Genomic DNA, 26385 nt, shown 5'->3' on the forward strand with positions numbered 1-26385 from the left:
CAAACGCAGCGTTCCATTGGAAATGAATGTACTTCTGGTGTACCAAAATGCAATAAAGCTGTCGGTGTGATCGAGGTGTCACCCACAGTCCCTGCCATGACGTCTGTCTGTCTGCAGTCTTGTGCCACCAGCCCTGCCACTGAGGCCAGAGAGAGACCCGGTCCTGGCTCTCCCAGGTAGAAGGGGGGGGTGAAGTAAGGCGCATCATTCACAGTGGACGATGTTGACTGTCCCATCGCCTGGATAGCCAATCAGAGCCACCGACACAGCTGGACTGGGACATCCCTCCCTCTCGGTGCGAATGTGTGAAGATCTGCCCAAGAAGGGAAGGGGGGCACCAGAAATGTTTGAGATAGATTAAGTCCATGCCACCCTTTTGGATGTAGCATATCTCAGAGCCCTGTACTCTCCCAGTAATACACCAGCGCTCCACACTAGAACTGAAGACTCACAGGAAGATGACGGAGGGAGGGAACGTAAGGAGAGGTGCGTTTAGTTTTTATTTCATTGGTCGATGGTAGATTGTGATGTTGTTTTCCCGAGAGGAGTCTTTTGTTAAATTGATAATGAGAATGACTATTATTCAGATTAAAAATAAGGGTTGATTGAGGTGGTAGTATTATTTCCATGTGTTGGCTGTCTGGGAGATGGAGCGGGAGGGGATCATGTCCAGGAGGTACTCTCTCTGGCGCTCCAGGTTGGCTGAGGTGGTGGTCTTGTGGACAGACAGGCTGGGGTTCACATAGGCCATGGTCACACCTGGGAGGGAGACAACAACCACAGCAGTGAGTATACAGGACTGGAACCAGGGACACAAACAGGAAACATCTCAAACACCCTCTACCATCCTTTAGCCTGTCTGCAACCATTACAGCAAAATTCAAGGACACAAAATAAAATGTTTCATTGGAATTAATGGATTCTACATTTTAAACACACAAATTAGTCTGATCCACCACCAGGAAAAATAACAGTGTGTGAGTGAGTGAGAGAGAGAGAAGGGGTCAGCTAGCTAAAGCCAATCTACATATCAGACTAACAGTCACCCATTGAGGTAGTAATGCACCTTCCACAACCTTTCGTGACACTATAATGTATTTTAGGTCGCCAGGGAGGGAGAGAAGAGAGAAAGGGGAAAAAAAGAGGGAGAGCAACATGGTGTGCAGGTGAGGACAGGGTCTTGTCTCTGTCCTGTAGAGGTTCATCTACCTGAGTTCCCTGTGGTCTGCTTCCTCCAGGTGTTGGGGTTGGCCGAGGGGTTACTGCTGCCGCTGCTGCCCTTTGCCCCTTGCGCCGGGCGCATGGCATGCTTACCTGACCTGCTGACCAGCGTGGCCGCAGTTACAGCGTTCTGCAGCTGCTGAGAGGACGTGGGGAACGAGTGAGTGACACCACGAGACCCCACCGCCTGCTGACCACTACGGGACAGCTGACCAGGGCTCTGAGAGAGGGAGGAGGGAGAAAACTTGAACATTAGTCATTAACCAACGTGACCCAATGTGTTAATAGAATTAAAAAGGATGCCACAGTTTTTTTTAAGGTATCAGAAAATGTACACCAGACAAGCTTCCCCTTTTGTATGAGTTAGTAGTGTGTAACGGTAGTGTTGTGTCCCAGTGCTGACCTGCTTGATGGAGGAGTGGTGGCGGGCCACAGGCGTGCCTCTATGCTGGTGCTGAAGCTGGGCTCTGGCCTGCTTGTACTGCTGTGAAACCAGCACGTGCTGCTGGTGCTCACTCTTCATCCCCGAGGAAGAGGAAGGTGTTTTGGAGACTGGGGAGGCAGCCTGCTGGAGGATGCGCTGCTCTATCTCTTGCTCCTGCTGCAGGGCCTTGACGAAGGCCGCCTTCAGCCGGTTGGTGTGCTCCGCCTTCAGGGCCTTCTTCAGGTTGTACGACATGCAGTGGTCGCACAGAACGGGGCCGCTCTTCTCCGAGCGCCAGCGCGACGTGAAGTCTGTCTTGCACTGGGCGCAGGTGTGTGGCTCTTCAGGGACGGGGGTCTCCGGGGCAACAGACTGACCCTGTTGCTTGCCTGAGAGAAACACAGAAAAGTGACATGTCAGTATTACGTACCTTTTGCCAGCAGCTTTCAAATACAGCAAGAATGAAAAGAACTAAGAGATTAGCTACTACTACTACCATAAAGAGCTTATAAACTGCTGATGTAAGGAATCAATATTTCTGAATGAAAATATAAACCCACCCCGTCCCAGTGTATCCAGCAGGTTCTGCACCACCTCCTCCAGGCCCACCAGGTAGATGAACTCGTTGTTGGCTGCTGACGGCAGGAAGTTGAATTCGGGGGCGGGAGGTTTGGGAGGAGGGATATCCAGCAGGGTCTTCTCCAGCTGCTTACGCAGAGCCAGCTTGGCGGCTGCCTGGCGAGCGGCCGGGGACTCGTTGGCCTGGACCGTGGACACGATGCTGCCCATCCCGGCCTGGGACATCACGGACGAGCCCTTCTGAGAGCCCTGTGGAACAGACACACATATTAAACAGGATGAAAAGAGATGGAGAAGTAATGCTGTTGGGAGTCGAAGGGGTCTCAATGTAAGATGCTGGCCAGTACACGTTAGTGACCTGTGTTTCTGACTGTCCTGGGTGATAGAGTGTGGTCTGACCTGTGGTATGTTGACCAGGACGTTGGTGTTGGGGACGTTGGCCACCCTGATGAGGCCCTGCTGGATGATCCTCTGGCCCTGCACCTGGACTTTGGGGACAGAGGCCCTGGGGGCCAGCAGCAGGGGAGGGGGGCCAGACCCAGATTGCTGCTGCTGCTGCTGCTGCTGCCGCAGGGACGCGATCTGCTGGGGAGACACCGCGATGGGCTGACAACGTCACACACACAGGCAGATAGGGTACGGCATGGACATAAGGGAGGGGAAGGGGGGAGTCACACACACAGGGAGAGGGACAGAGGCAGGAGAGAGAGCGGAGATTGAGAGAAGATAAACAGAATATCCATATCATTGTAAAATGAATTTACTAGAAAAGACTGACAAGCGCTTTGCGTGTAAAACCAACTATGTGTTATGCATTTGGTCTATTAGTTGCAGAGAGTTCACATCCAAGGAATTTGTTTTGAAAGCATGAAAGTAGCATAAAAACATATTCTGAAAATATACACTGATCATGCAGAGAATGTAGAACTCTTATTAATAACTCACATTGCACAAGTACCAAAGGGGCATTCTCAACAGACAACAAATGTATGTTTAAAAAGGTAAGTACCAGAGTATAAGTTACCTGCGCCCCTCTGACCAGGGGTGGCATGATGGTCTGGGAGTTCTGCTTGGACGGGACATGCTGCCCACCCCGGACCAATGGAGGAGGGATCACTGTGCCTGAGCTACGGACTGACGACACCTGGACACAACAACAACAGGGTTTAAACTCAAAACAACCACATGACGAACCCATACTATGAGGGACGATTCCCAACTCAAGATCCCCACGTGTACCTCAGACCTTTGGCTAAATCATGATTTAATGGCAACGAGATTTGCTGATATCACATGATCAGTGTTGACATTTGCTGGCAAGTGGCCAGTCCCTGTCATGTCATATTTAAATCGTTCTGTCAAGTCACATAAAGTAGATGCAAAACAGAGCCATTTCACATCAGCTGTAGTGTGTCACAGCTAACTGCGTGTGATTACCTCTGACAGCACAGCATGGTTGAACAGATACACTGACAACAAGCTAGTACAGAGAGCTTGAATGTGCTTAGTGGTTGAATGGATGCACTGATATACTATTACAATGAGTGTGAATGTGCTGTACACAATAACAGTAATGTAGATACGTATGATTGCATTGTGTAGTGGTGGTGAGCAGTAGCTGTCTGTACCTGTAGCGGTCCTTTGCCTGATGTCATGCTGCCTCTGACCAGAGGTGGAGGAGTGGCTACAGAGCCAGAGGTTGGCTGGAGGAGCGAGAGAGACCAGACTATTGATGGCAATCTAGGAGTTTAGCGGAAACAGTGTGTGTGTGCATGGCCATTTCTTTAGATACCTTCTGTACAGTGCTCTCCTTCTGTGTCTGGCTCTGTCGTAGTTTCTTCAGCAGCACCAGCTTGGCCTCTTGTAGTCTCAGCTCCTCCATCAACTGTTTGATGATGCGCTCCCTCTCATCTGGCCTGCTCTTCTACACAAGGGAAGACAGCAGGGGGTCATACACACAATTACATTTTAATTTAATTAATAGATAAAGAAACATTGTGAGTAGTACAAAGGAGAGGAGTCGCTGTGTGTGTGTGTGTGTGTCAGGTCGTACCATGAGCAGGTCAGTGTCTGTCTTCCTGAAGTGGTTCAAGCCGTTCATGACGGGGCTGGACGGCTCATTGTCTGACAGCACTATGACGTCATTGTTTGGTGACAGGGGATGCTTCTCTTTCTTTACTTCACTGGGAGGAGAGAGAAACAAACAATTAACTACTTTATACAACTAAACTCTACTAGGCTAAATAAAACATATGGAGAGCAAAACCCCCCTTGAGTGACAATCCCTCTCCTCACACATTTTGGAAATGAATTTGAGTGTGATCATACAACACTAATCACCTAGCAAATGAGAGCCACTTGAGCGTGTATGCAAAAACATACAGTAGCAAGATGTGTCCAGTAGAGGGCGGTAAATGATAACATTTCAGTGGTCTATGAGTGAGCAGTAGTGGTGGGACACCCAAATTGATCTGCGATCAATAGAGCCATCATGGCGGAGTGGGAGCACTTTTCAGAGCCCTGTCTGAATAGCAAGCAGACTCCAACTCCTTACAACTGGAATATAAGAGGAGAAAATGCATTCAAAACAGAGCCAAAATACGTGAGCTTCTAGGCCCGAGCTACAAGTTGTAGGCCTAGGCCGGCTGTGCGATTAGACCTGGCCTCATAGCTCCCTCTGTGGCTGTAGCTAGCTGTTGTTTCCTCCAGCCTGTGGAGGACAAAGAGGAGTAGCGGTATGCAGCATGGAGCCTGTGACAGAGAGGGGGAGTGAAAGGCCGATGGAGGAGATAGCTCGCCGGCCCCTACACAGCAGGCATCCCGCTCGTACCCAGTGGGGGAGTGAGGTTGGTGTGTGTGAGGTGGGTAGATGGAGGTGGTGGAGGTGGTGGGGGGCACGTTGACTCTTTGTACGGACAGTAGCTGTGCCTGGGGCCCCACCCCTCCCAGCTGCTGACACCAGAGTCGCAGAGCAGAGGCCCGCGGGAGACACTGGAGGGGAGAGAGAGAGCGGGGTGGGGGAGGGGAACGTGGCCAGGAGCCAGCCTATTGTATACACCCTCACTCACTCATTCACTGACCGACTGACTGTGTGTGTGTCTTGGACTACGATGCAGAGGGTAGGACACAGGCATATCAACGACGACACAGTCTCCCTGGCTGGTGCAAAACATCCCAGGGCCCTGCGGTGGTAACAGGGCTGAGGCCTCGTTCAGTTTAGAGGGCAGGCAGAGAGAGATACGGTAGCTATGGTTTACAGTCACACCATCCACAGCTGGTGATACAGAGGGCTTGTAAAGCAATGGACCAAGTAGGGCAAAAAGTAAACCAATGGATAGGACCACACAGTCACACACAACCTAACCAGGAGAAACTCCTAGCCCTGGCAATGGGCAAAGCGAGGGTTATTATATATATGGTGACAAGGCGATCTCCTCCACCATGAAAGCTGATTAGACAAGCATAAACAAAAGCAAAGTATGTGGTTACATAAGATCCAGTGGCCACTGCTTCTGTTTCTACTTCTCTAGAATACTCTGCAGTATTGACTCACACTTCCACTGAAAGAGTAACATCATGTGAGGTAGGTATTGGTACAAACCAATATTCATGAAACTGGACATAGACAAATGTCATCAACCATTTGCTCTAGTCTATAAAAGGTATATCTGGCCAAAATAAAGTGTTTTAATATATCTTTCTAATTCAATGACATTGGAAAGCAATGCATATTCTACCACTCTGCAACCCATTTCTGAAACAGTTGCCTCAAAATGCTAGATCTCCTCTGCAAACACTAAAAGTTCTACAAAAAACATGGAAACTATAGCAGCACAGGCTTAGGGTGAAGAAAAGGGCAAAGGTGACATGAGGGCGAACTTCTACGATACATAACTAAAAAGCCCTTCCTTGGCAGCTATCTTCCTTGCTTACTACTGCTCTCACTTCCAGCGTATATTAATGACTCTACCAAGTGAAGAGATCACATCATGACATCAGACATTTCCCTGCCCTGGTCATGTGACACACCCACTCAACAACAGCCCCTCCTTCCCCCAACTGCTCCTTCCAAAGTGGAAACCATGGCAACGGCCGGCTGGAACCAGTTTGTGACACATAGCCTTCATTTTGTATGAAGTGAGGCAGAGTTCAGGTGCTGGAGAAAATGGAGCCTATCAGCCGGAGCGTCTGACTTTTCAAAATGGGGGCAGGCCACCCGGAACAGAGGGAGCACACACGCACTTCCTGTGTGAGAAGCCCACTCACTAGCTAAGGCAGACAGCAGTTCAAACACACCTACACACAGTCGTTGCAACACACACTGTCAAAGAGTACAACTTTTTTTCCACAACCGCCCCCCCCCCCACCACCATCAACAACAGCACATGACCATCCTCATAACTAATTTTAACCCAGCCATATCTGAAGATCTGGACAAGGCCTCTCTCGCATACTGCCTCAGTAGATACATACAACTTCCAAAATTAACCAAAAACGTTCTTAACATCTGGATAATCAATTCAAGACATTATCGACATCATCCCATATTTGCCTTTCTGGATTAACAATGTTCTACTTTTAAAATGGTATTTGAAGGCAAACTTGCTTTCCAAGCAAATGTCAATTTCCAGTCAAAACACTACATTCCCTAGTCACCAAAATGTACCCTGTGCAGACTCAGAGACAAGCCATCATATTGTAAACATGCACATTCCAGATAGGAAAAATAACATTTTAGAGCAACATTCTAAAACGAAATCTGAATCCAGAGTGTGATGGTAATGTTATTAACAAAAATAGACGGCGTCTGAGGGACCATAGTCCAGTTAGGCCTTGTTCAAACGTACAGCCAGAAAGAGTGTAGGTTTACACAGTGTGTGTAATCAGTGTTCTTCTTACCTCTTGGACGTGCTCATGTCGACAGGCCCGTCCCCAGTCTGCACCTCCACTTTGATGGTAGCCTTGACCTCGCCGGTCTTCAGGATGCTCATGCTGGCCACCTTGGCTGCCTGCTCCATCTTCACCACATCTCCTCCTCCCAAAGCCACTGGAGCTATAGGGCCATCTGCTGCAGGTGGCAGGTCACAGTTCTCCAGCTTCACCTTCTTAATGTCCTGCTCCCCCCCGGGACTGCCAGGGGCCACCACGTCCCTCTCCAAGGCCCGCTTCTGGCTGCGCGTCTGACGCACCGCCTCCTCCGACATCGCTCTACCTGGGGACACAGAACGAGAGACGGGGGGGGTTAAAGATATGGATATACACTACAGTTCAAAAGTTTGGGGTCACTTAGAAATGTCCTTGTTTTCAAAAGAAAAGCAAATTTTTTGTCCATTAAAATAACAAATTGACCAGAAATACAGTGTAGACATTGTTAATGTTGTAAATGGCTATTGTAGCTGTAAACGGCTGATGTTTAATGGAATATATACATAGGCGTACAGAGGCCCATTATCAGCAACCATCAGTCCTGTGTTCCAATGGCACGCTGTGTTTGCTAATCCAAGTTTATCATTTTAAAAAGGCTAATTGATCATTAGAAAACCCTTTTGCAATTATGTTAGCACAACTGAAAACTGTTGTGCTGATTAAAGAAGCAATAAAACTGGCCTTCTTGAGACTAGTTGAGTATCTGGAGCGTCAGCAATTGTGGGTTCGATTACAGGCTCAAAATGGCCAGAAACAAATAACTTTCTTCTGAAACTCGTCAGTCTATTCTTGTTCTGAGAAATGAAGGCTATTCCATGCGAGAAATTGCCAAGAAACTGAAGATCTCGTACAACGCTGTGTACTACTCCCTTCACAGAACAGCGCAAACTGGCTCTAACCAGAATAGAAAGAGGAGTGGGAGGCTCTGGTGCACAACGGAGCAAGAGGATACAGACGCCTCACAGGTCCTCAACTGGCAGCTTCATTAAATAGTACCCGCAAAACACCAGTCTCAACGTCAACAGTGAAGAGGCGACTCCGGGATGCTGACCTTCTAGGCAGAGTTGCAAAGAAAAAGCTATATATCTCAGACTGGCCAATAAAAATAAAATATTAAAATGGGCAAAATAACACAGACACTGGACAGAGGAAGATTGGAAAAAAGTGTTATGGACAGATGAATCGAAGTTTGAGGTGTTCGGATCACAAAGAAGAACATTTGTGAGACACAGACCAAATGAAAAGATGCTGGAGGAGTGCTTGATGCCATCTGTCAAGCATGGTGGAGGCAATGTGATGGTCTGGGGGTGCTTTGGTGGTGGTAAAGTGGGAGATTTGTACAGGGTAAAAGGGATCTTGAAGAAGGAAGGCTATCACTCCATTTTGCAACGCCATGCCATACCCTGTGGACGGCGCTTGATTGGAGTCAATTTCCTCCTACAACAGGACAATGACCCAAAGCACAGCTCCAAGCTATGCAATAACTATTTAGGGAAGAAGCAGTCAGCTGGTACTCTGTCTATAATGGAATGGCCAGCACAGTCACCGGATCTCAACCCTATTGAGCGGTTGTGGGAGCAGCTTGACCGTATGGTACGTAAGAAGTGCCCATCACGCCAATCCAACTTGCGGGAGGTGCTTCAGGAAGCATGGGGTGAAATCTCTTCAGATTACCTCAACAAATTGACAACTAGAATGCAAAGGTCTGCAAGGCTGTAATTGCTGCAAATGGAGGATTCTTTGACGAAAGCAAAGTTTGAAGGACACAATTATTATTTCAATTAAAAATCATTATTTCTAACCTTGTCAATGACTACATTTCCTATTCATTTTGCTATATTTCCTATTCAAACTCGTTTCATGTATGTTTTCATGGAAAACAAGAACATTTCTAAGTGACTCCAAACTTTTGAATGGTAGTGTACAAACACACAGGTCTGTGTCAGGCTTCAGTAGCGTCGCACCACCCCAAGATGAGATGGAAGTTGAACACTGGCTGATAATGATGAGTGGTCATGCAATGCAAAAACCACTGTGGGAGGAAAAAAACCACAGGACCAATTCAACAGTAAGGCACTTGACCAATGAAAACTGCACAAATCTAGGCCTAAATGCTAATTGGGGCACCATATGTGTGGACGTGTGGTAGCGGACCGGTCAGTAATTCCTCCAGCTGTACTGGATAGTAGTGCTCTCTGTCTGACTGACCTGACTGCAGCACAGGCCTGTCTCCGAGTGCCAGCTCCCCAGATGCTGACCCAAATCCCCCATCATTAAAGTAATGGCAGAGGATGGAGACGGAGGGAGACCCACTCAGCTTGAACATCAGCCTGACCCACAACTATGACACTACACCATGGATAAAGCATACAGTCACACAGACGTGCAAATATCTCACAGACGCACAGGTTATGAAATGAAACAAGAATCAGAGTTCAGTGTGTACTTGACAGTGTGTGTGTGTGTTCTGGACTCGAGTTGGAGTACAGGGAAGGGGGGGCAGAGGGGATTTGGAAGCCCATTAGGCCTACTCTTATCTCCTTTCAAGCCTGCTGACTCTAGCACTTCTAGTCTGCAGTCTCCCCTTAAGTAAATATAATTGCCTCATCTCTCCCCTTATAGAGGTTGTAAATGATAAATCAGGGAAGCCACTGTATAGGCCACCTGAGTGTACACACTTCTACCATCAGATAAAGAAGGCTGACTCAAGGTCTTTCTCATCCACTATGACATCACCAGAGCAGAGCTCCACATTACCCTTCCCAAGATTCCATGGGAGACACAAAGCACTTCCATGAGAACTGGTTTAAACCAGTCTGCGGGTTGAGAAGAGGCTGGAGGGAGCAGGTTTTAACCCAGAGAGACTGACTGGCAGCAGGAGAGGCCACAGCCTCCTGCAACTGGGAGAGAGAGGGCGGGGGGCGGCAGAGATGCTGTCGCCTGCATTCCAAAACACAAATGTCTGCCAGAGAAAAGGTGGCGGACAGCATCACAGACACCACTGAAAAATTAACAGAGACAACTTAAGGACGCAAAATGTCAATCTATAACACTGAACAGATCACCATCAATAGTGAAGTGATCCATGTCCATAACATGTCAACTTTATTTAGGTCCAATTGCTTCAAACATTGATTGTCAATGATATACACATTCTGAATCAATACACACACTGAATCAATACAGATTCATTCGGAGAAACGAAAGAAGACTATTAAGAGATCCGAAACACTCGATTTCAATATGATCTGTATTGAATTAATTCAGGTGGTGACACAATATGCTCTAGAATAAAACATCCACCAGTGCTCTGAATCATGTTTACCCTGTCACATCTGGAAACCATAATGTTGACCATGTTCAATTAGTGTCGTAAACTGTGCCCTATAAAATGTGCTGGCACATTAGAATCAGGGCTTTACAAACTTTGTATGCATGAAAACATCATTGCTATGGCTCACATCAAAACAGCTCAATGGGTGAATCACACCTCGGGGCTGCCTGTCAAACAAGGAACTGATTTTCACACTTGTGTACCTTGGAGAGTGTACAAGGCCGGCCTAAACACTCAGTCACTCAGGCTACTTTCTGCAAAAGGGCTACTGTAATGTCATCTTGACAAGCACAAAAACACATTCACCAGTCAATGTTAAGAATAGACATGTCGAGTCAACTGCTTTGATAACTGTAAGCTAAATCGATGACGCTCACAAAATGTGTAGTTCACATTGACAACAAACTCACTTGTAAAAAATTAAAATAAATAAAAAAACACTGAAATTCTCCAATGTTGGTTGGGACTCTGTTTAATTCCCACTTGACTTAAAGCACACATGAGCACAAAGACAAAAAAACAGATGCTTGGACTTGAGTCTTAGTGAGTCATTGGTAGCTGCACTACATACATTTCCCCCCCAGAGAACAATACCAGACACTCCTAGCACTGATGCTTAGACTACGTAAACAGCCTCAAACTGCCTCTGACAGGATTCAAATTCTGCACCCCAAAACTCAAAAACTCTCAAACATGAGAAGTAGTATGGCTGGGCAATACATCAAATTAATTTAATTAACATTTTAGCACGATACTCCAAATGCAAGAATGTAGCTCTTTTTTCTTCGCTTGTTGTAATGTCTTTTGGTCTCGTCTCCTTCGCTCCTTCTGCTGTGACTGTGCACCTTCCCATTTACACACACCAAGCTCCTCCCCCTGCCACTCAGAACAACAAAAGATGAAAGATCACTTCTACTCTTCCTCTCTAACAAGTGGTTTCAACTCGCTATTTGCATTTGAGGATTAGTGAAATAGGACACCGAACACATTGAGACATCCTTTTACTGTAATTGAGGATACCTTAACCTTTCTAACTATACCCCTTTTGTCTCAACGCCTCAAACTGCGCGAAGAGCAGCCCCCTAAAACGGGGTATCAATTAACATTCATTCTGGAAAACGAATGCCCAGTTTGTCGCGCATGGCATTGCGGTATCACGTACCACTAGCAGAATTTTAGCCACAGACTGTTATACTAGCTGTCTAGTCTGTGTTTTATAAAATGTACAATGAGCATTAATGAACACTTTTATATAAGGAATTGGCAACTCATTCTAAGAAATAAGATAGGCCACTTGATGTCAACATCTGAACAAAGTCGACAGACTAGCATGCTGTTCAAACAGTTGGAGATGGACAGAAGGGTGCGTTCATAACAATTCAACTGTTCTACCGTCTTAGCTAGCAAATAGATCCAAGTTGGCTGAACTTGAAATACAAAGATTATCTGGCTACTCACTAGCACGTGGGCTTGTGCTTGACAGATTGTTTATGAGACCTAGCGGTGTTCATTTTCTATAGCTAATGCCTGCTACAAGATGCATGGTTCTGGTAAAATGTCTAACAAAAAGGGCATTTTCATAGACAGACTTGAAAGCCAGACCAGTGATTATTGTAAAGAAAAAGCAGATTAAACTACTTTATTATTATTAGTGTGTCATATTTAGCCTATGTATAATTTCACAAGCCCTGAATTCATTAGATTATTGCTGACTGTTTGAAATGCAGTGTATTTTACCTTTAAATTGTACAACAAAGCTTATTTACAGACAATATAAAAAATAGAGATATATATCATGAATTGCCCAAGTAAAAAAAAAAAAGAAAAAAAAGAAGATGATTTTTAGGCCACATCGCCCAGCCCTAAGAGGAACCAGTTGGCCAGGCTGCTGAAAATGCTCCGCTCAGCATTTTTTGCCTACTCAGCCCCTGCATTGCCACAGAGCTATAGTCATTCAGAATACCCCCTCACTGTCATCCTCCACATCTGCTCAGTGTTTCACTAAAATGTTCCACGAAGGCAAGGCATTTAACTGAAACAAATGGAGGCCAGATTTAGGAGGCTCAGGCGAGTGGTAACAGAACCAAGCGAGATGGGGGGCACGAGAGGTGGAGGCAACAGGGACCCTGCCTATAAAATGGTGGGGTGGAAACACTGTTGAGCTAAGAGGAGAGGGACTGAGCACTGCGACATAACAACGACAGATGTGCCCCATTTCTACCCATCCCTGAGCACAAAGGGCATCTATCTGAAGGGGGTGGAGCATGCATGAACCGCAGAGCACACAGCTCTTTACTATCATGCCCTGAGCTCACACATTCACGAACACACTTAGTGACACTGGAGGGAACTGGTGGTCGCTGAACGCCCTCCCTGAATGCAGCCAGGGCCAGCAGGGCCCAAAATGGCCGCAGGGCCTGAGGGGCAGGGCACAGTGTAGTATTAACTGTTCTTGATGTAGGTCTACATGAGAATCATAGGAGCCAGAATGGCCTCCGCAATTCCCTCACTGCTGATGACATCCAGTGGAGTCATCTCTAAGGGAGCAATTCTTGTTTGTAGCTCAGGCGTGCATGACTCCGTGTGTGTGTGTGTGTGTCGGGGTCTGTCTCCAGGTGCGTGGCTAGTGCCGTCTCATAGTAGATGGATGGCATCATGAAGATGCAACATTCACTGTGCTGTACGCCCTGCTGCTAAGCAACAAATGCAGGAGACCAAATAGAACATCAATGTGTGTGCGTTTAAGAGAGACTTATGTGCCCGTCCTCAAATGTTACATCACACTTAGCCTACCTTCCACCGTGTTGAAGCTCATTTGCTACTCACCAAGCACTGTCTATCTATAGCTAAGTTTCCATCCAATTCTGACAGATTTTCATGCAAATATTCTAAAGTCTGCATTTAACAATATGTGCATTTTCCCACCACAGATGTTTCCATCAAATTGACTAAAGGCTGTGCGTGATGACGTAGTGCACATGAAAATAACTTTTGCCGTTAAATTCCCATTTACTGAATAAAAGTTCAAATGGGTTGTGTCACCCCAAATCTTTTTGTTATATAGCAAAATGTGCCCACTCTGGTCTCGGCACGTGAGCTCTAGCCAACAGCTCGCAGATACAGTGCGGGTAGGCTATCTACATGATGAGATTATTATGGACAAAAGAGCGAGATTACTTTTATTTGTCAAACGTCAGTCAAGCGTTGATCACCATAATAAACTGCATGCTTTCCAGAGTCGTAGTGGGAGGATAATACAACATATCATCGCGTGACTCCAAGTTTACTTCAATTTGATGGTTATTATATCAATATTTGCGAATAAAAAGGCATTTCCGCTGCCATTTCTCGCATACAGACAAAAATATCCCACCTTGTCTAGCGAATTTTGTTTTGTCAACATTAGGAAAGTTCACCGCCAAATTTGCTGTTTCCATCAGGCCTGTCGTGACATGTCATTTACTTGCATAAAAAGGTTGGATGGAAACCTGGACTGTGAGAAAATCAGGACGTTGCATTAGACAATATGAAAATAAATCAGAGAGCAGTAATAAGGAGTACAGCTAAAACGCATGTACTAAAAGGCCAAGTAGGAAAGTAAGAGTTTATCCATTCACTGCCATTCAAAGTGACACGAGAGGGAGTGATTGGGGAATAACATGGCATCAGTTACTTCAGCCTGTCATCTGCACTGATACGGGGCTGAGAGAGAGCTTTGGAGCAGGTGATGGCAGGAAGGTACCTGAAAGGAGTGGAGTGGAATGAAGAGAGCGCTTAAGAGTCAATACAAGGACAGATTGATGACATTTCTTTCTGCCTCTCACTATAGTGTCAATCCAGAGACTGTGTGGTGAGCATTGCTTTCAGTCAGTGACCTCCATTCAAGAAAATAAAAGAATTTCATCATGAAAAGACAGGAAAATACGAGTTCAGGATTTCTTTCATTCCTTGAAATGGCCAGGACAAAACACTGAAAAACATGTTTAGTTTGAAATAGAGTGGAGATCATTCTCTTGCTGTGGGCAGAGAGCCAAGTATGGATCTAGAATCAATGATAGTGCCTAATGACACTATCTGGTAACTCCTGTGTCAGTCAGTAAAATACAGTGGAATTTGGGAGACAATTTAATCTCACAAATATCCCCAATCTTTTCCTGTTTGAGCTTGTTGCAACTGTTTGCTGCTAGGAAGCAATCGCAGGAGACAATTTTTTTCACAGACAAGCGAGTGCCATACGCTGGTTAAAAGACGCAGGTCAAAAAAATTTAACGAAATTAAGCAATATAACCCATTATTTCTTACTAGTAATACATTTCTTGTTTTAGAAAAACAGAAAGCATGCTTATTTCTCACTTTTGAATCAGATTGAATTAGCCTAGGCCTATTGCATTTTCAGCTATTCCTGCTAGAAACAATGGATTGATTACACAGTTGGCAAGAACAATATGGAGAACCTGGTATGACTCTCCTGTGAGCACATTCTATTTTCATGGGCAGTCCTTCAGGGGTATAGGATCAATCATAATGCTCCATTTCCTCAGGCTGCTAGCTAACCTCTTCTATCTGATATGTAAATGACCTTCCCTAGGGATTGGATTTAGCGAGCTAGAACATTATCAGCCATTTAAAGCACACTGACGCTTTTAAAAACGGGCTCTACTGGGTCCAGTGAGAGAGGGAGCCACAACATAATATTGCCCAATTAATGGGCTGCACACAAAGCCATTAATCTCCTTCCTATGCAATTAGTGTCCCTCTCTTCCCTGTGATATGCCGATTTAAAATGTGTATCATCCTAGATATGAATAACGCACAATAGATTTGTTTAATTATTCATTTGAGGGTCACTCACTACAGATCGTGTTTAGGTTAAGAATGACATCACCTCCTAATATGAATTTAGAAAGGAAGTGCAAATTCAACCCACTGCATTTTCTTTGGAATATCTGCTAGTGACAAAAAACACATTGCTTAATCTGGTTTCATCAAGCTGAGTACATGGAGACTAAACAGAGAGAGAAGGAGCCAGCTGACTGGGTGGTGGGGGAGAGTAGAGTGGCTGGCTGGCCATAGATCTACTGTACACTAACAAACACTTCCTCTTCAGCGTCCTCACTCTCCGTCTCCCATTGGTTGTGGCAGCCTGGAGGCAGAGAGGGTGCCCCTACTGGTTCGGTCCTGAACGCCAAGGGTTAAGCCCTGCCATTTTAACGTCACTGACAGATCAGGCCATTAGGGTGTTAACTAACAAAATGGAGGCCTTTAACCCTGCATCTACCAGTGAGGCTTCACCTGGATTCCCCTTAGCAACGGGACAACGACCGACTGCACGTGCAAAGCCCAAGAGGTGCAGCCAGCCCCCTACACGTGAGCACAAAGGAATATGCGCACGGAAAAGACCCTCACTCACAAACATCAAGCACACTGCCCCCCCTCAAACATACGCACACACACAATCCCAGTCTCTGAGAGGAAGAGGACTTCTTTACATCCGTGTTTGCAGGCCGATCGAGCTGCAGCATGCATTGGGACATTAAGAGCAGATTAATTCATACATCATAATTAGTATGAAATACCAGCCGCTGTACCTAGGATTCCATTAAACATGTGATCTTCATGATGATACAGCCAGTGGATAAACGGATCAGCTAGACTAGACTCGTTTTAGCTTGAAGTCATGAATTTGAATGGCAGCTCTGTTGAAGTTGAGTTTACCCTGCTCAATGGGTCAACTACAGGACCCTGATTCTCCAGAACTCAAAGTGGAGGGTTGCAGTATAGGTCTGTGCGGACTCAGAGCGCACAATGACTAACTAAACTTAGAAGAACTTCACAGTCTAGCACAACCTACTTGAGGCAATATGCTGATGATAAAATTTGATGGTTATTCTTCGGAGCAGGCTATCCGTAGCCTAATATCAGCCTAAACATAATTTCTACCCTACTATATGGAAAAATACCCTTCTTAAAAGGGATATTTTATCCCCATCATATAATGCAAAACGCATCACCACACTATTTGCTTTGTACTAAAAGTGATACATCTTGAAAACCTATTGCTGACATGTAAACTTTTTTGGGACCATATCAACAGTGGACTAATGAACAAAATACTCAAATATGTTTGAGTAAAATATCCCTTTAAATCTATACTGTTATAGGGGTTTGTGAATCCTGATGTTAATTCCCTTAAAGGGATACTTCGGGATTTTAGCAATGAGGCCCTTTATCTACTTCCCTCGAGTCAGATGATGAACATCCAGTATGAAGGAAGTTCGGTAATTTCGCAAGACAATGCTAACTAGCATTAGCGCAATGACTGGAAGCCTAGGGTATCTGCTAGCAGATACCATAGACTTCGTCCTTGCGCTAACGCTAGCTAGCAATTGTGTTAGCGCGAGTTAACAACTTCCTTCAAACTGCACGCAAACACATAAAAATGGTATTCACGAGTTCATCTGACTCTGGGGAAGTAGATAAAGGGCCTCATTGCCTAAATCCCAAAGTATCCCTATAAATCATCATACAGTACACAGACTATCAACATCAGGGATTCCTTTTCCTCTGGGAATATGGAGCGATTTCTGTGCCAACAGAAATTGTATTTGAATTCCATAAATTTCGAATTTGTATTCGGATATTGAATTTGTAATGCACAAATTGAATAATTGAATTCATAAATGTAACTTGTATTATATGATTTGAAACTGCATTGAATGAATTCTGCATTCCGTTTTAAAAATTCAATTGAATATTCAAATTGAATATTGATCAATTCAGTTTCAATGTGGTATATATTGCATTCATTGTCTGTGTATCAAGTTTGCAAACTATAATTTCAAGTTTATTAAAGTTTCATATATTCAACTTCCGATGCATTCAGATTCAGTTTTGAAATTCAGTTCTCTAAATTCAGATCCAAAACCAGACAACATCCTGGTACCAACCAGGAAAGGTAGAAGAGAACAGATAGAATCAAACGCTCTCTGTGATAAAACCGAAGCTAGTGGTATGAACAGAGTGGTTTCTGCCATTTTTTTGAAGCCAATGTGGCATGTTCAATTTATTTTCTTCCTATAAAATTTGGCTCAAGTGTTTGAACCGTTTGGGCTTCCCCTCTATGATGCTCACAGGCAACGCAGGATACGCAGGATTTGAATAGCCCGGTCATAGCTCTTCTAAGGATAGCCGTTCCACTTCATATTTAATCTTGCTCGTGACTGACTGGGTTCGAACCGGGTCTACTGCATGTCACAAGACCGTGTTAGCCCACTTAGCTAAAGCCCACAGGAAGCTAACAGGTCTTCAAGTCTCCAGCTAGGTTACTCATCAAAAGAGTGTGGTTCATCAAACCACCTCGGTTACATTTCACCCCCCTTTGACCTCATACTCAGAGATCATGGCACCAATATAACTGACTGGGTTCGAAACCAGGCCTACTGCATAACAACACCACTTTCTGTGGCAGAAGGATCTCAGACAAGTTACTCATCACACGAGCGTGGTCACCGAACCACCTGTGTTACACTTCACCCCCGTCAAGCAAGCAGCGTGTCATCCTTTACATGAACTTCCTGAACTTATCCCTATAGACTTTATCTAAGTGGGCTAACACCGTCTTGTGACATGCAGGAGAACTGGTTCGAACCCAGTCAGTCACAAGAGCAAGATTAAATATGGAGTGGAACGGCTATCCTTAGAAGGGCTATGACAGGGCTATTCAACTAATCTTATCGGGGCCAAATTGCGTTTTTTGTGACTCTCCCTTCTGTCCTGCGCAGCCTGTGATCATCAGAGGGGAGCAGAAGGCATGTCCATGTTCCAGAGAGTCTTAGCTTTCAGGAATGGGGTCATAATAGCGTATAGCCAAAACGGTTCAAACGCTAAAGCCAAATTCGTAGGAAGAAAATAAATTCAACATGCAACATTGGCTTCAGAAATCACCAGAAGCTTCCATTTACCACAGAGAGCATTTGATTACATATTTTCTCCTCTACCTTTCCTGACTGGCAAAGTACTAGAATGTTGTTTCTGGTTTTTAATCTGAATTTAGATAACCGAATACGAATGCGTCAGAGAAGTTGAATATATTACATTTTGATCAACTTGAAATGATAGTTTGTACACTTGATACACAGACAATGAATGCAATATCTACAATATTGAATTGAATTTTTAAACAATGCAATATCCATTATATTCAGTTAAATTTATGAATTCAATGATTCAATTTGTGCATTACAAATAAACACATTTTATTCAAATTCAATATCCAAATACACATTCTAAATCATGGAATGTAAATACAAATCGGTTGGCACTGAAATCACTCCATACGAGACCTCAACAAAAGTTCCACATATTTGTTGAGTCTGACAAACATTGATCTCACATCACACCTTAAAGAAATCCCCAACAAGGGTAATGTATATTGCCACAATGCATAAAAATGTAACTAAACAAGCTTCCCAATAATGAGTTTAACCTTCAAACCACACGTGTTCCTGGTGAAAGGGGATACGTGATCTGCACTGACTATCCTACAAGTTCTTCCATTTCAGCGAAATTGCTTCAAAAGGCTCATCACAAATCCCCAAAAGCTAGAGAGCCATACCCACACAGAAACTTTGCACACAGAGTCATACCAGATTACATTTGTTGGAATGGCCTGTAGGAAAAAACTTGTGGCCATAGAAAAACATCCAAAACTGAGCAGACAACTGCAGAGTTCTCTCCCACAGCACTGAACATATATAGAGGGAATCCCAACAAGCAAAAGACTACACACTCCTATTGTGCCACATCAACCAACAAAACCAGTATCTGACCTACAGTACTACTACCTACCTGGAAGCCCACTCCTGAGCGTTGACGCAGGCAGCCATGTTTAATTAAACACCTTCTGAAGCTGTGACAGTGTAACACACACTATAGGTGGGCTAGATGATGCGCAGTCAGCACCTCCACTAGTGTGACGTCAGCTCAGCACACATCTAGCTGGCATGGTTGAGACACAGGCAGCAGGGCATCCGGACGCTTGGTACCCCTCCTGGATGAGTGCCTTGATGCTGTATTCGTGTGGCTGCCGCACTGAGTTCCAGAGTTGCCATGTCAGCACTGGCCAGTTAAAACAGACAGTGGGAGCTATTGTTAGGAGAATAACTGGAATAATGTAGTAATGCCATAGCCCTCGCTTCTTCATCCACGACTCTTGATATACCCAGTCGCAAAATTATTGACAAATGTTGAGGCATTCCGGAGAAGTATGCGTGTGATCATATTTTGAAACAGTTTTCAGGAGTTTGACCATATGTATGATGTCGCAAAAACAACTCATAATGCAATAATCATGTGAAAATAGGACACAAGGATAACCGATAGCAGACAGGAAAGTAATTTGGTTCTCATAAAAAGTCACAACTCAATAAATATATAGCACACCAGTAGACAAGACACTTCATCATTCTTGAATAGCCCCTTATGGCCTACCTACCTGGTGAACAGGTGGCGATTCCCCTATGGAATACCAGCGCCAACCCCTAATGTCTGACCAGCTTTAGAGCTCCATGTTGAAAGAGTGGAGCCTCTCATTTGTGAATCCACAATAAGGCGACACAATGAGGAACCATGCTTGAATTGAGCTAGCTGCCTGTTGACCCAGGGCTATGAGTGAGCCACCATGTTGGAGATGATGGCCTCCACTAAGAGATTATGGCCTCCACTAAGTATACAACGCAGTCATCAAGGGCGCATTTCAATAAACTATTATTTCTCTCCTAACCTCCTTTCCTCTGTCCTCCCTGATCTGAAATAATAGGTCAAGTGAAAGCAATTTCTTTGTAGAATTCTGTCCTGTTGCTTTCACCTGTCAAATCAGTGCAGACTAGTCGAGTAATATACTATTGAGATGCACCAGAAGTGAGTACTCACTTCTTCCTGATACTAAGGCTCATTGCTCAGCGTTCACATTTATACTCACCTGATCACCAAAGTCCTAATCTGTTCTGGATTACCAGATGAGGGCGGAATCCAGCACAAACACAGCGTTCCTCAAGTGCTTGAGTTGTTCCTGACATGAGGAAATGGTCAATTTGGCCAACTAGGGCTGGGCGATATGGCCAAAACATATTCTGTTTTTTTTCTAATTTATGGCAGAGTCACGATATATCTCAATTTATTTTGCGTTTTCTCTAAATAGACTTTGTTGCACAACTAAAGGTTAATACACTGCATTTCAAACTGTGAGGAATAATCAAATAAAATCAGGGCTTGTAAAATTATACCTAGGCTAAACAAGCCTTCCACAACCATAAAACCCACTAATTTTATTTATTTTTTTAAATCAAAATTGTTTAACCTGCTTTGTTACAATAAATCACTGATCTGGCTTTCAAGTCTGTCTATGAAAATGCCCTTTAAGTTACAAATGTAACCAGAACCATGGATAATGCACATTCACTTACAATAACCAACTTCTTGTAGCAGGCATTATAGAAAATTAACACGTCTCAAACAATCTCTCAAGCACAAACCCTAGTGAGTAGCCACCTAATCTTTATATTTAGTCTAGCCAACTTGGATATATTTGCTTGATAACAAGGTAGAACTGTTATGAATACACCCTCCTGTCCATCTCCAACTGTTTGAACATAGCCTGTTCACTTTGTTTAGATGTTGAAATCAAGTGGCCTACTTGGATAAGATGCTTATTTCTCAGAATGAGAACGGAGTTGCCAATTCCTTATATAAATGTGTCTTTTTATGCTCATGGCACATTTCTAAAACACAGACTAGACAGCTAGCACATAAGTCTGTGGCTAAAACGCTGCTAGCGGTACGTGGTGGTGGTGCCGCAATGCCGCACGCGACAGAACCTGAGCATTAATTGTCCACAATCATGTTCATTGATACTCCCATTTTAGTAAGGTCTGCTCTGTTCTAAATTTTGGGAGCCGAGATAAAAAAGTGATCCTCTATTACAGTAAAGTAATGTCTCAATGTGTTTCGATGTCCACATGACCGATTCTGTTGGACCAAACCTCAAATGCAAATAGCGAGTTGAAACTGCTCGTTTTCAGAGAGGAAGAACCGATCTTTCGTCTTTGTTGTTGCGAGTGGCAGGGGAGTGTTGCATCTCGCTCATCTCAATATCCTATCCTATTAATTGATGATAGGCTCTGCTTTATTGAAGTTGCGAGACATTGCAGCATTCCATTGCAAGATACAGCTTTTTATTGCCGATAGTCAGAACCGTGCACTAAGCCCATCTGCCTGGTGGCCGACCTGCCTATACTGTGCCCCTCCCCTCCCTCTTCGTCCCTCACTAGCTCGCTATGAAAGATGCGAGCGTGTTCTTGGAAGTACAGCAACTAAATTAGTCACCTCCGTAACAAAAATACTGAATCTTAGGAGTCGATTCCTAGCAGAATCTAATCTTGACACTCTGAAATGGGAGTCGACGTGCAAGGAGTCGAGTAATCAATTATTGGAGTCGACTCTCCACCACAACATCATCGTTAACTTGGAAAAACGGAAAGCGACAGCAGCGAAGTCCGGTATGGCAATACTTTGAGAAGTTAAATGAGAAGGAAATGCAAACTTTGCGAGGTGGAATGGAGGTACAGTAATTGATAAGTCACCTTGTCCTAGAGAGATTCACATGATTATCAAAACGTTAAGCCAGGGTAAGCCTACACGAAACACAGCCCTTATTAAGTGTTTCTAAAATCCCTATGGGAAAAATGAATGGTGGAAAAACAATTGGAACCATTTCCTTGTTTAACCGCTAGGTTTTATGGATATTATGACTCATACCGCGGTACTCTATACTCTTAGTACAAAGGAAACAAACATATGGCTGGTCAGGATCTGTACTCCTCACACACTGAAGATGACACCAAGACATGCCCTAGAAATGTACACAACAATACCACCACAGGACAGATCCGAAAAGAGACAACCTGATGTGTTCCCCTTCCTGAAAATTATGTAACAGAGATGGAAAATGCATATTTTATCAATTTTTGAACAGCGCCACATGTGAGATATCATAGGTACATTTCGGCATTTGCTCCCTCCCTGGAGCTCGAGTCGTGACATGCACACTAAATTTGCTAATGTAGTGTCTTCTGAAGATAATATGAGCATGCGTATCTTTAGGCTGGCTCTACCTCATACTACACATCCTGATTTGAATGCCTGCACTGGCCCTGTATAGCCTAGTAATAGCACATGAATCTGAACCCATCCTCCTCTCTACCTCCCTATGGTGTCAGGAAGCTGGTCTCAGGGTAACCGAAGCCTGTGACTGGTTAACTCGGGCCACGTGTGGCCCTCCTGCGTTTCCTGTTTACCACTCGACGACACCGTACCCTTCCCTGGCCAGCGATCAACAGAGAGAGGACACCAGCCCGCTAGCGAGCGATCTCATTATCTGACCGGCTGCCATTCCATATTCATCTCTGTGTCCCTTATAACCTCATCGCTCAAGATGACCACGGCCTGTTCAGCAATCACTCTGTTCCAACGCTCACTGGAGTCCTTGAAGGTGCCCTGCTGTGCTACTATGACAATACATTAGCCAGACATGTGGATGGATGGAAACAATATTCACCCCTCCATAGAGTGCAGTAGGCTTCTAAATGAACTCTAAATTGAGGAGCATTTGAAGAGACAGACGCAGAGCTGAACATTTTATTATCAAACAGAGCCACTTTTCTGAGAATCTCCTTTCATTCATCAACTGAAGAGGGGTCGACATCGCTCTGTGAAATCAGACATGCAGCTTGCTCTCTGCCAACTGTGGTGCAGAAACGGATGCTACCTAAGCACCAAACACATAAAACGTTTCTATGCCATGCATTCTGTAACATTTCTCAACAATGGATGAACATACTAGGCCTATACCAACCCCCCAGACCCATGGAGGTTAAATGACCTAACAAGGTCGATAGTATCCATAGCTCATCAATCTCATGGGAAAGGTAAGCCAATCTGGTGACCGGTGTCATTCTCAACTGACAGCAATGAGACAAAGTCCCTTTAGAATGTCACCACAAAACAATTCACACTGCAACAGAAATTCTGTTACTTTGTGGTTGCACTGAATTCTGGCAGACAGACACACTAACTTGTAATGAAAGTGAAAGTCATCACCCATATGAGGCATTGGTAGGGGCATGTAGTGCAATCCAGTCCTCTAATCAAGTTCAATGCAGCTTCATTTCTCTAATGATGGCTGTAAAATAATTGGCTACTGATCCACTATACCGCCATGACATTTTGAAAAGCTGATCTTAAATCCAGGAGTTAAAAAAGCTGAGGACTCTGTAGATGGAGGGGTAGAAAAAAAACTAAAAGTGAGTCAAAATCTAGTAGTTAACGCTAAAGTTCTATCTTGATGCAGCATCCGTGGATGTCAAGTCAGCCGAGTCATGCTTGTCTGATCGCATCATTCTTTAAAAGGGTTTTTCACAAGGGACACCGCTGCTTGGGCAGCTCTATAGCCTGTCACAAGATGCAAAGCGACATGTCTCCAGCCACTAGCCAAGGGTGCCCGGTCTCTATGGAGGCCGCTTGGCAGGAGGGGGAATGTGCACTGCTATGGTATCTAATCTGGAGGCTATTGACCCCCACATAGGCAATTACATCTGAAAAAGAGCACTTTCAAAAGATCCACAAGGCCATGAGTGCACTGTAGTACATTGACATAATATACATAAATACCTTAGACCAGCCTTTTTCAAACCTCTCCTCTGGGACACACAGACATTTCACAATGGCGGACATGAATAAAGATGACGGCCCCCACGTACTTAACACAAATGCCTCATTCGCTAAATTCACCGTATTATACAGTGCTCTCCATTACTCTTTTTTTGTATCACAATTAGCAATTCTAACTCCAAGACTCCAATTTGAAAAAAATAAATAAAACTAAATTTAGATTGTGCTGATTTATTGGCACATTGAACCATGTAGTGTACAGTAGTTTAAAAACTCTGTGGGTAGTGCTGAAACAAGGGCGGCAGGTAGCTTAGTGGGTAAGAGCATTGTGCCAGTAACCGAAAGGTCGCTGGTTCTAATCCCCGAGCCGACTAGGTGAAAAATCTGTCGATGTGCCCTTGAGCAAGGCACTTAACCCTAATTGCTCCTGTAAGTCGCTCTGGATAAGAGCGTCTGCTAAATGACAAAAAAAAAAATATATATATATATATCTGAATTCCTCCATCTTTATGCACCTTGGCCATTCTGTTGTAGCCCTGAACCAGCACACCTGATTCAATTAGTGAAGGGCCTGATGATTAGTTAACAAGTTGAATCAGGTGTGCTAGTTCTGGGGTCCCCAATGAGAGGTTTGAAAAATCCTGCCATTACAACAACTACCAGGCAATGAGTCTTGTCTCAGGACTTGAGCAGAACTTTATGGCAGAAAGGAAATAAAGTCCAAACAACTATTTAGGTAAAATGGCAAATGGGGACTTTTTGATTATGACAGTCATGTGGGGTCTCACACCAAGGGACACTACCATCATCGTCCACCATTACGCCTCCAACTTCCCATCAAAATAAAAACCACTCGTTCAAGCAATTCTGAGAGAATGCCGGCTTCCTAATGTACTGCAACTGATAACAGATATACAATTATTGAATACAATGTTAGTGTTAAAGTAAAAACCCAAATAACTTTTTTTGTCGTTCAGTAACAACAACCTGTCTCCCACAGTCCAACTGACTAACGTTAGCTAGTAACATAAAGCCAGGTCGTGGGCTAGCAAGCAATCGAGTTAGCATAACTGGCATTGGATTCATACGGGGATGAAAATTAAAAACGTCCTGAGATCGTATGGGTTAAATGTCTTATTACAATGTAGAATAATTCGTATGTTAAACCAGCAAGTGGTGAGATTGACTATAGGGATTGACCAAATTCGGACACCAAATCCACTCTCCAGGCTGGCTAGCTAAACGTTAGCTAACGAACTCCCGGCCTCGGACACTTACAGACAGACAATCCGGATTCGGTCACAAACAATCAAGGAACGGATGTGTGTGAGTCGAAACTAAAATGTTAGTTTTTAGACTGCTTGAATGGATGTTGTATAGAAAATACTTGTCTCCGACTTTTTAAACTAACCGGTACAAGTTTACATGCATTCTTTGACTTTTGAGGCGGAGTGTTATTGGCAGTCGCTAGGTAGGTGTGTGTGGCTAGCTAATTACAGCTAGCGAAGCACACACAAACCATTACCTAGCACTCACTCAGCAGTAAACCAGCTAGCTAGGTAGCTTTGATAGCTAACGACTAGAAAAAAAACTTCAAGTTGTCGACTTAATTAAATTCAAAATCAATATTACTTTTACCCATCAACTTAAATGATATTTCAACTTACCGAGAAGAGGTGTCCCTTTTGCTTTTCACTTGTTTTGACAGACAATTTACACCCGTAATTCGATGTACAAAAAAAATTAATCCCGGGGATCCCCTCTTCAGCCCTGCCCGCTGCCACTCTGACCGGTTGCCAAATAAAGAGCTGCTCTCACACATGGAACAAGGCGTCACTTCACTAGCATGTGGTCACACAAGGGGCAACCGAGTCAGCATATATTAGGACCACTGATCATATCATAGATGTAAAAAGTCCACCGTTTTCAGTTGCATCCTCTGTCTCATCATTGCAATGCTTTGCCCCCCATCTAGTTTTGAAGACTATAGTTGCCATCAGTCTACACCACACTGCTGTTTTGTCATAAAACAGTTCAATTATTGTCTGAGAAAAAAACAAATATAAGCAGTAACTCTGAGGGGGGGGGGAAAGGTAAAAGCATAGGCCAATAGCAAGTCATTGAAAACGGTTATTGATCTGTAAATATTTCTTATTGTCATCATGGCACATGACAA

General features: G+C 44.3%; 1 protein-coding gene across 6 annotated transcripts; it reads right to left on the reverse strand.

The window, feature by feature from the left end:
- Positions 1-26030, reverse strand: LOC121533565 (transcriptional repressor p66-alpha). 6 transcript variants are annotated; one of them, XM_041839624.2, is made up of 11 exons: positions 25877-26030; positions 7124-7436; positions 4278-4407; positions 4017-4148; positions 3853-3927; positions 3249-3368; positions 2624-2806; positions 2206-2473; positions 1625-2034; positions 1210-1441; positions 1-759 (listed from the first exon to the last, which is right to left on the reverse strand). In XM_041839624.2, exons 2-11 carry the CDS (start codon positions 7426-7428, stop codon positions 620-622), a joined length of 1995 nt encoding a protein of 664 aa, XP_041695558.1. In that variant the 5' UTR covers positions 7429-7436; positions 25877-26030; the 3' UTR covers positions 1-619. The 6 variants fall into 6 exon arrangements, with proteins under 6 accessions (XP_041695558.1, XP_041695557.1, XP_041695554.1 ...); XM_041839623.2 differs by having other exon boundaries at positions 2624-2809; XM_041839620.2 differs by having other exon boundaries at positions 2624-2830.
- Between the last annotated feature and the right edge of the window lie 355 nt (positions 26031-26385).

Source organism: Coregonus clupeaformis, chromosome 20 (genome assembly GCF_020615455.1).
Source record: "Coregonus clupeaformis isolate EN_2021a chromosome 20, ASM2061545v1, whole genome shotgun sequence".
Classification (NCBI taxonomy): domain Eukaryota; kingdom Metazoa; phylum Chordata; class Actinopteri; order Salmoniformes; family Salmonidae; genus Coregonus; species Coregonus clupeaformis.

Bases quoted from the DNA above. Each gene is read 5' to 3' on its own strand.
- LOC121533565 (XM_041839619.2), bottom strand. From the start codon at position 7,428: ATGTCGGAGGAGGCGGTGCGTCAGACGCGCAGCCAGAAGCGGGCCTTG. The intron at 4,408-7,123 runs GTAAGAAGAACA...CTCTCCTCCCAG, and splicing joins GACATGAGCACGTCCAAGAG to TGAAGTAAAGAAAGAGAAGC. The intron at 1,442-1,624 runs GTCAGCACTGGG...TCCCTCTCTCAG, and splicing joins ACCACTCCTCCATCAAGCAG to AGCCCTGGTCAGCTGTCCCG.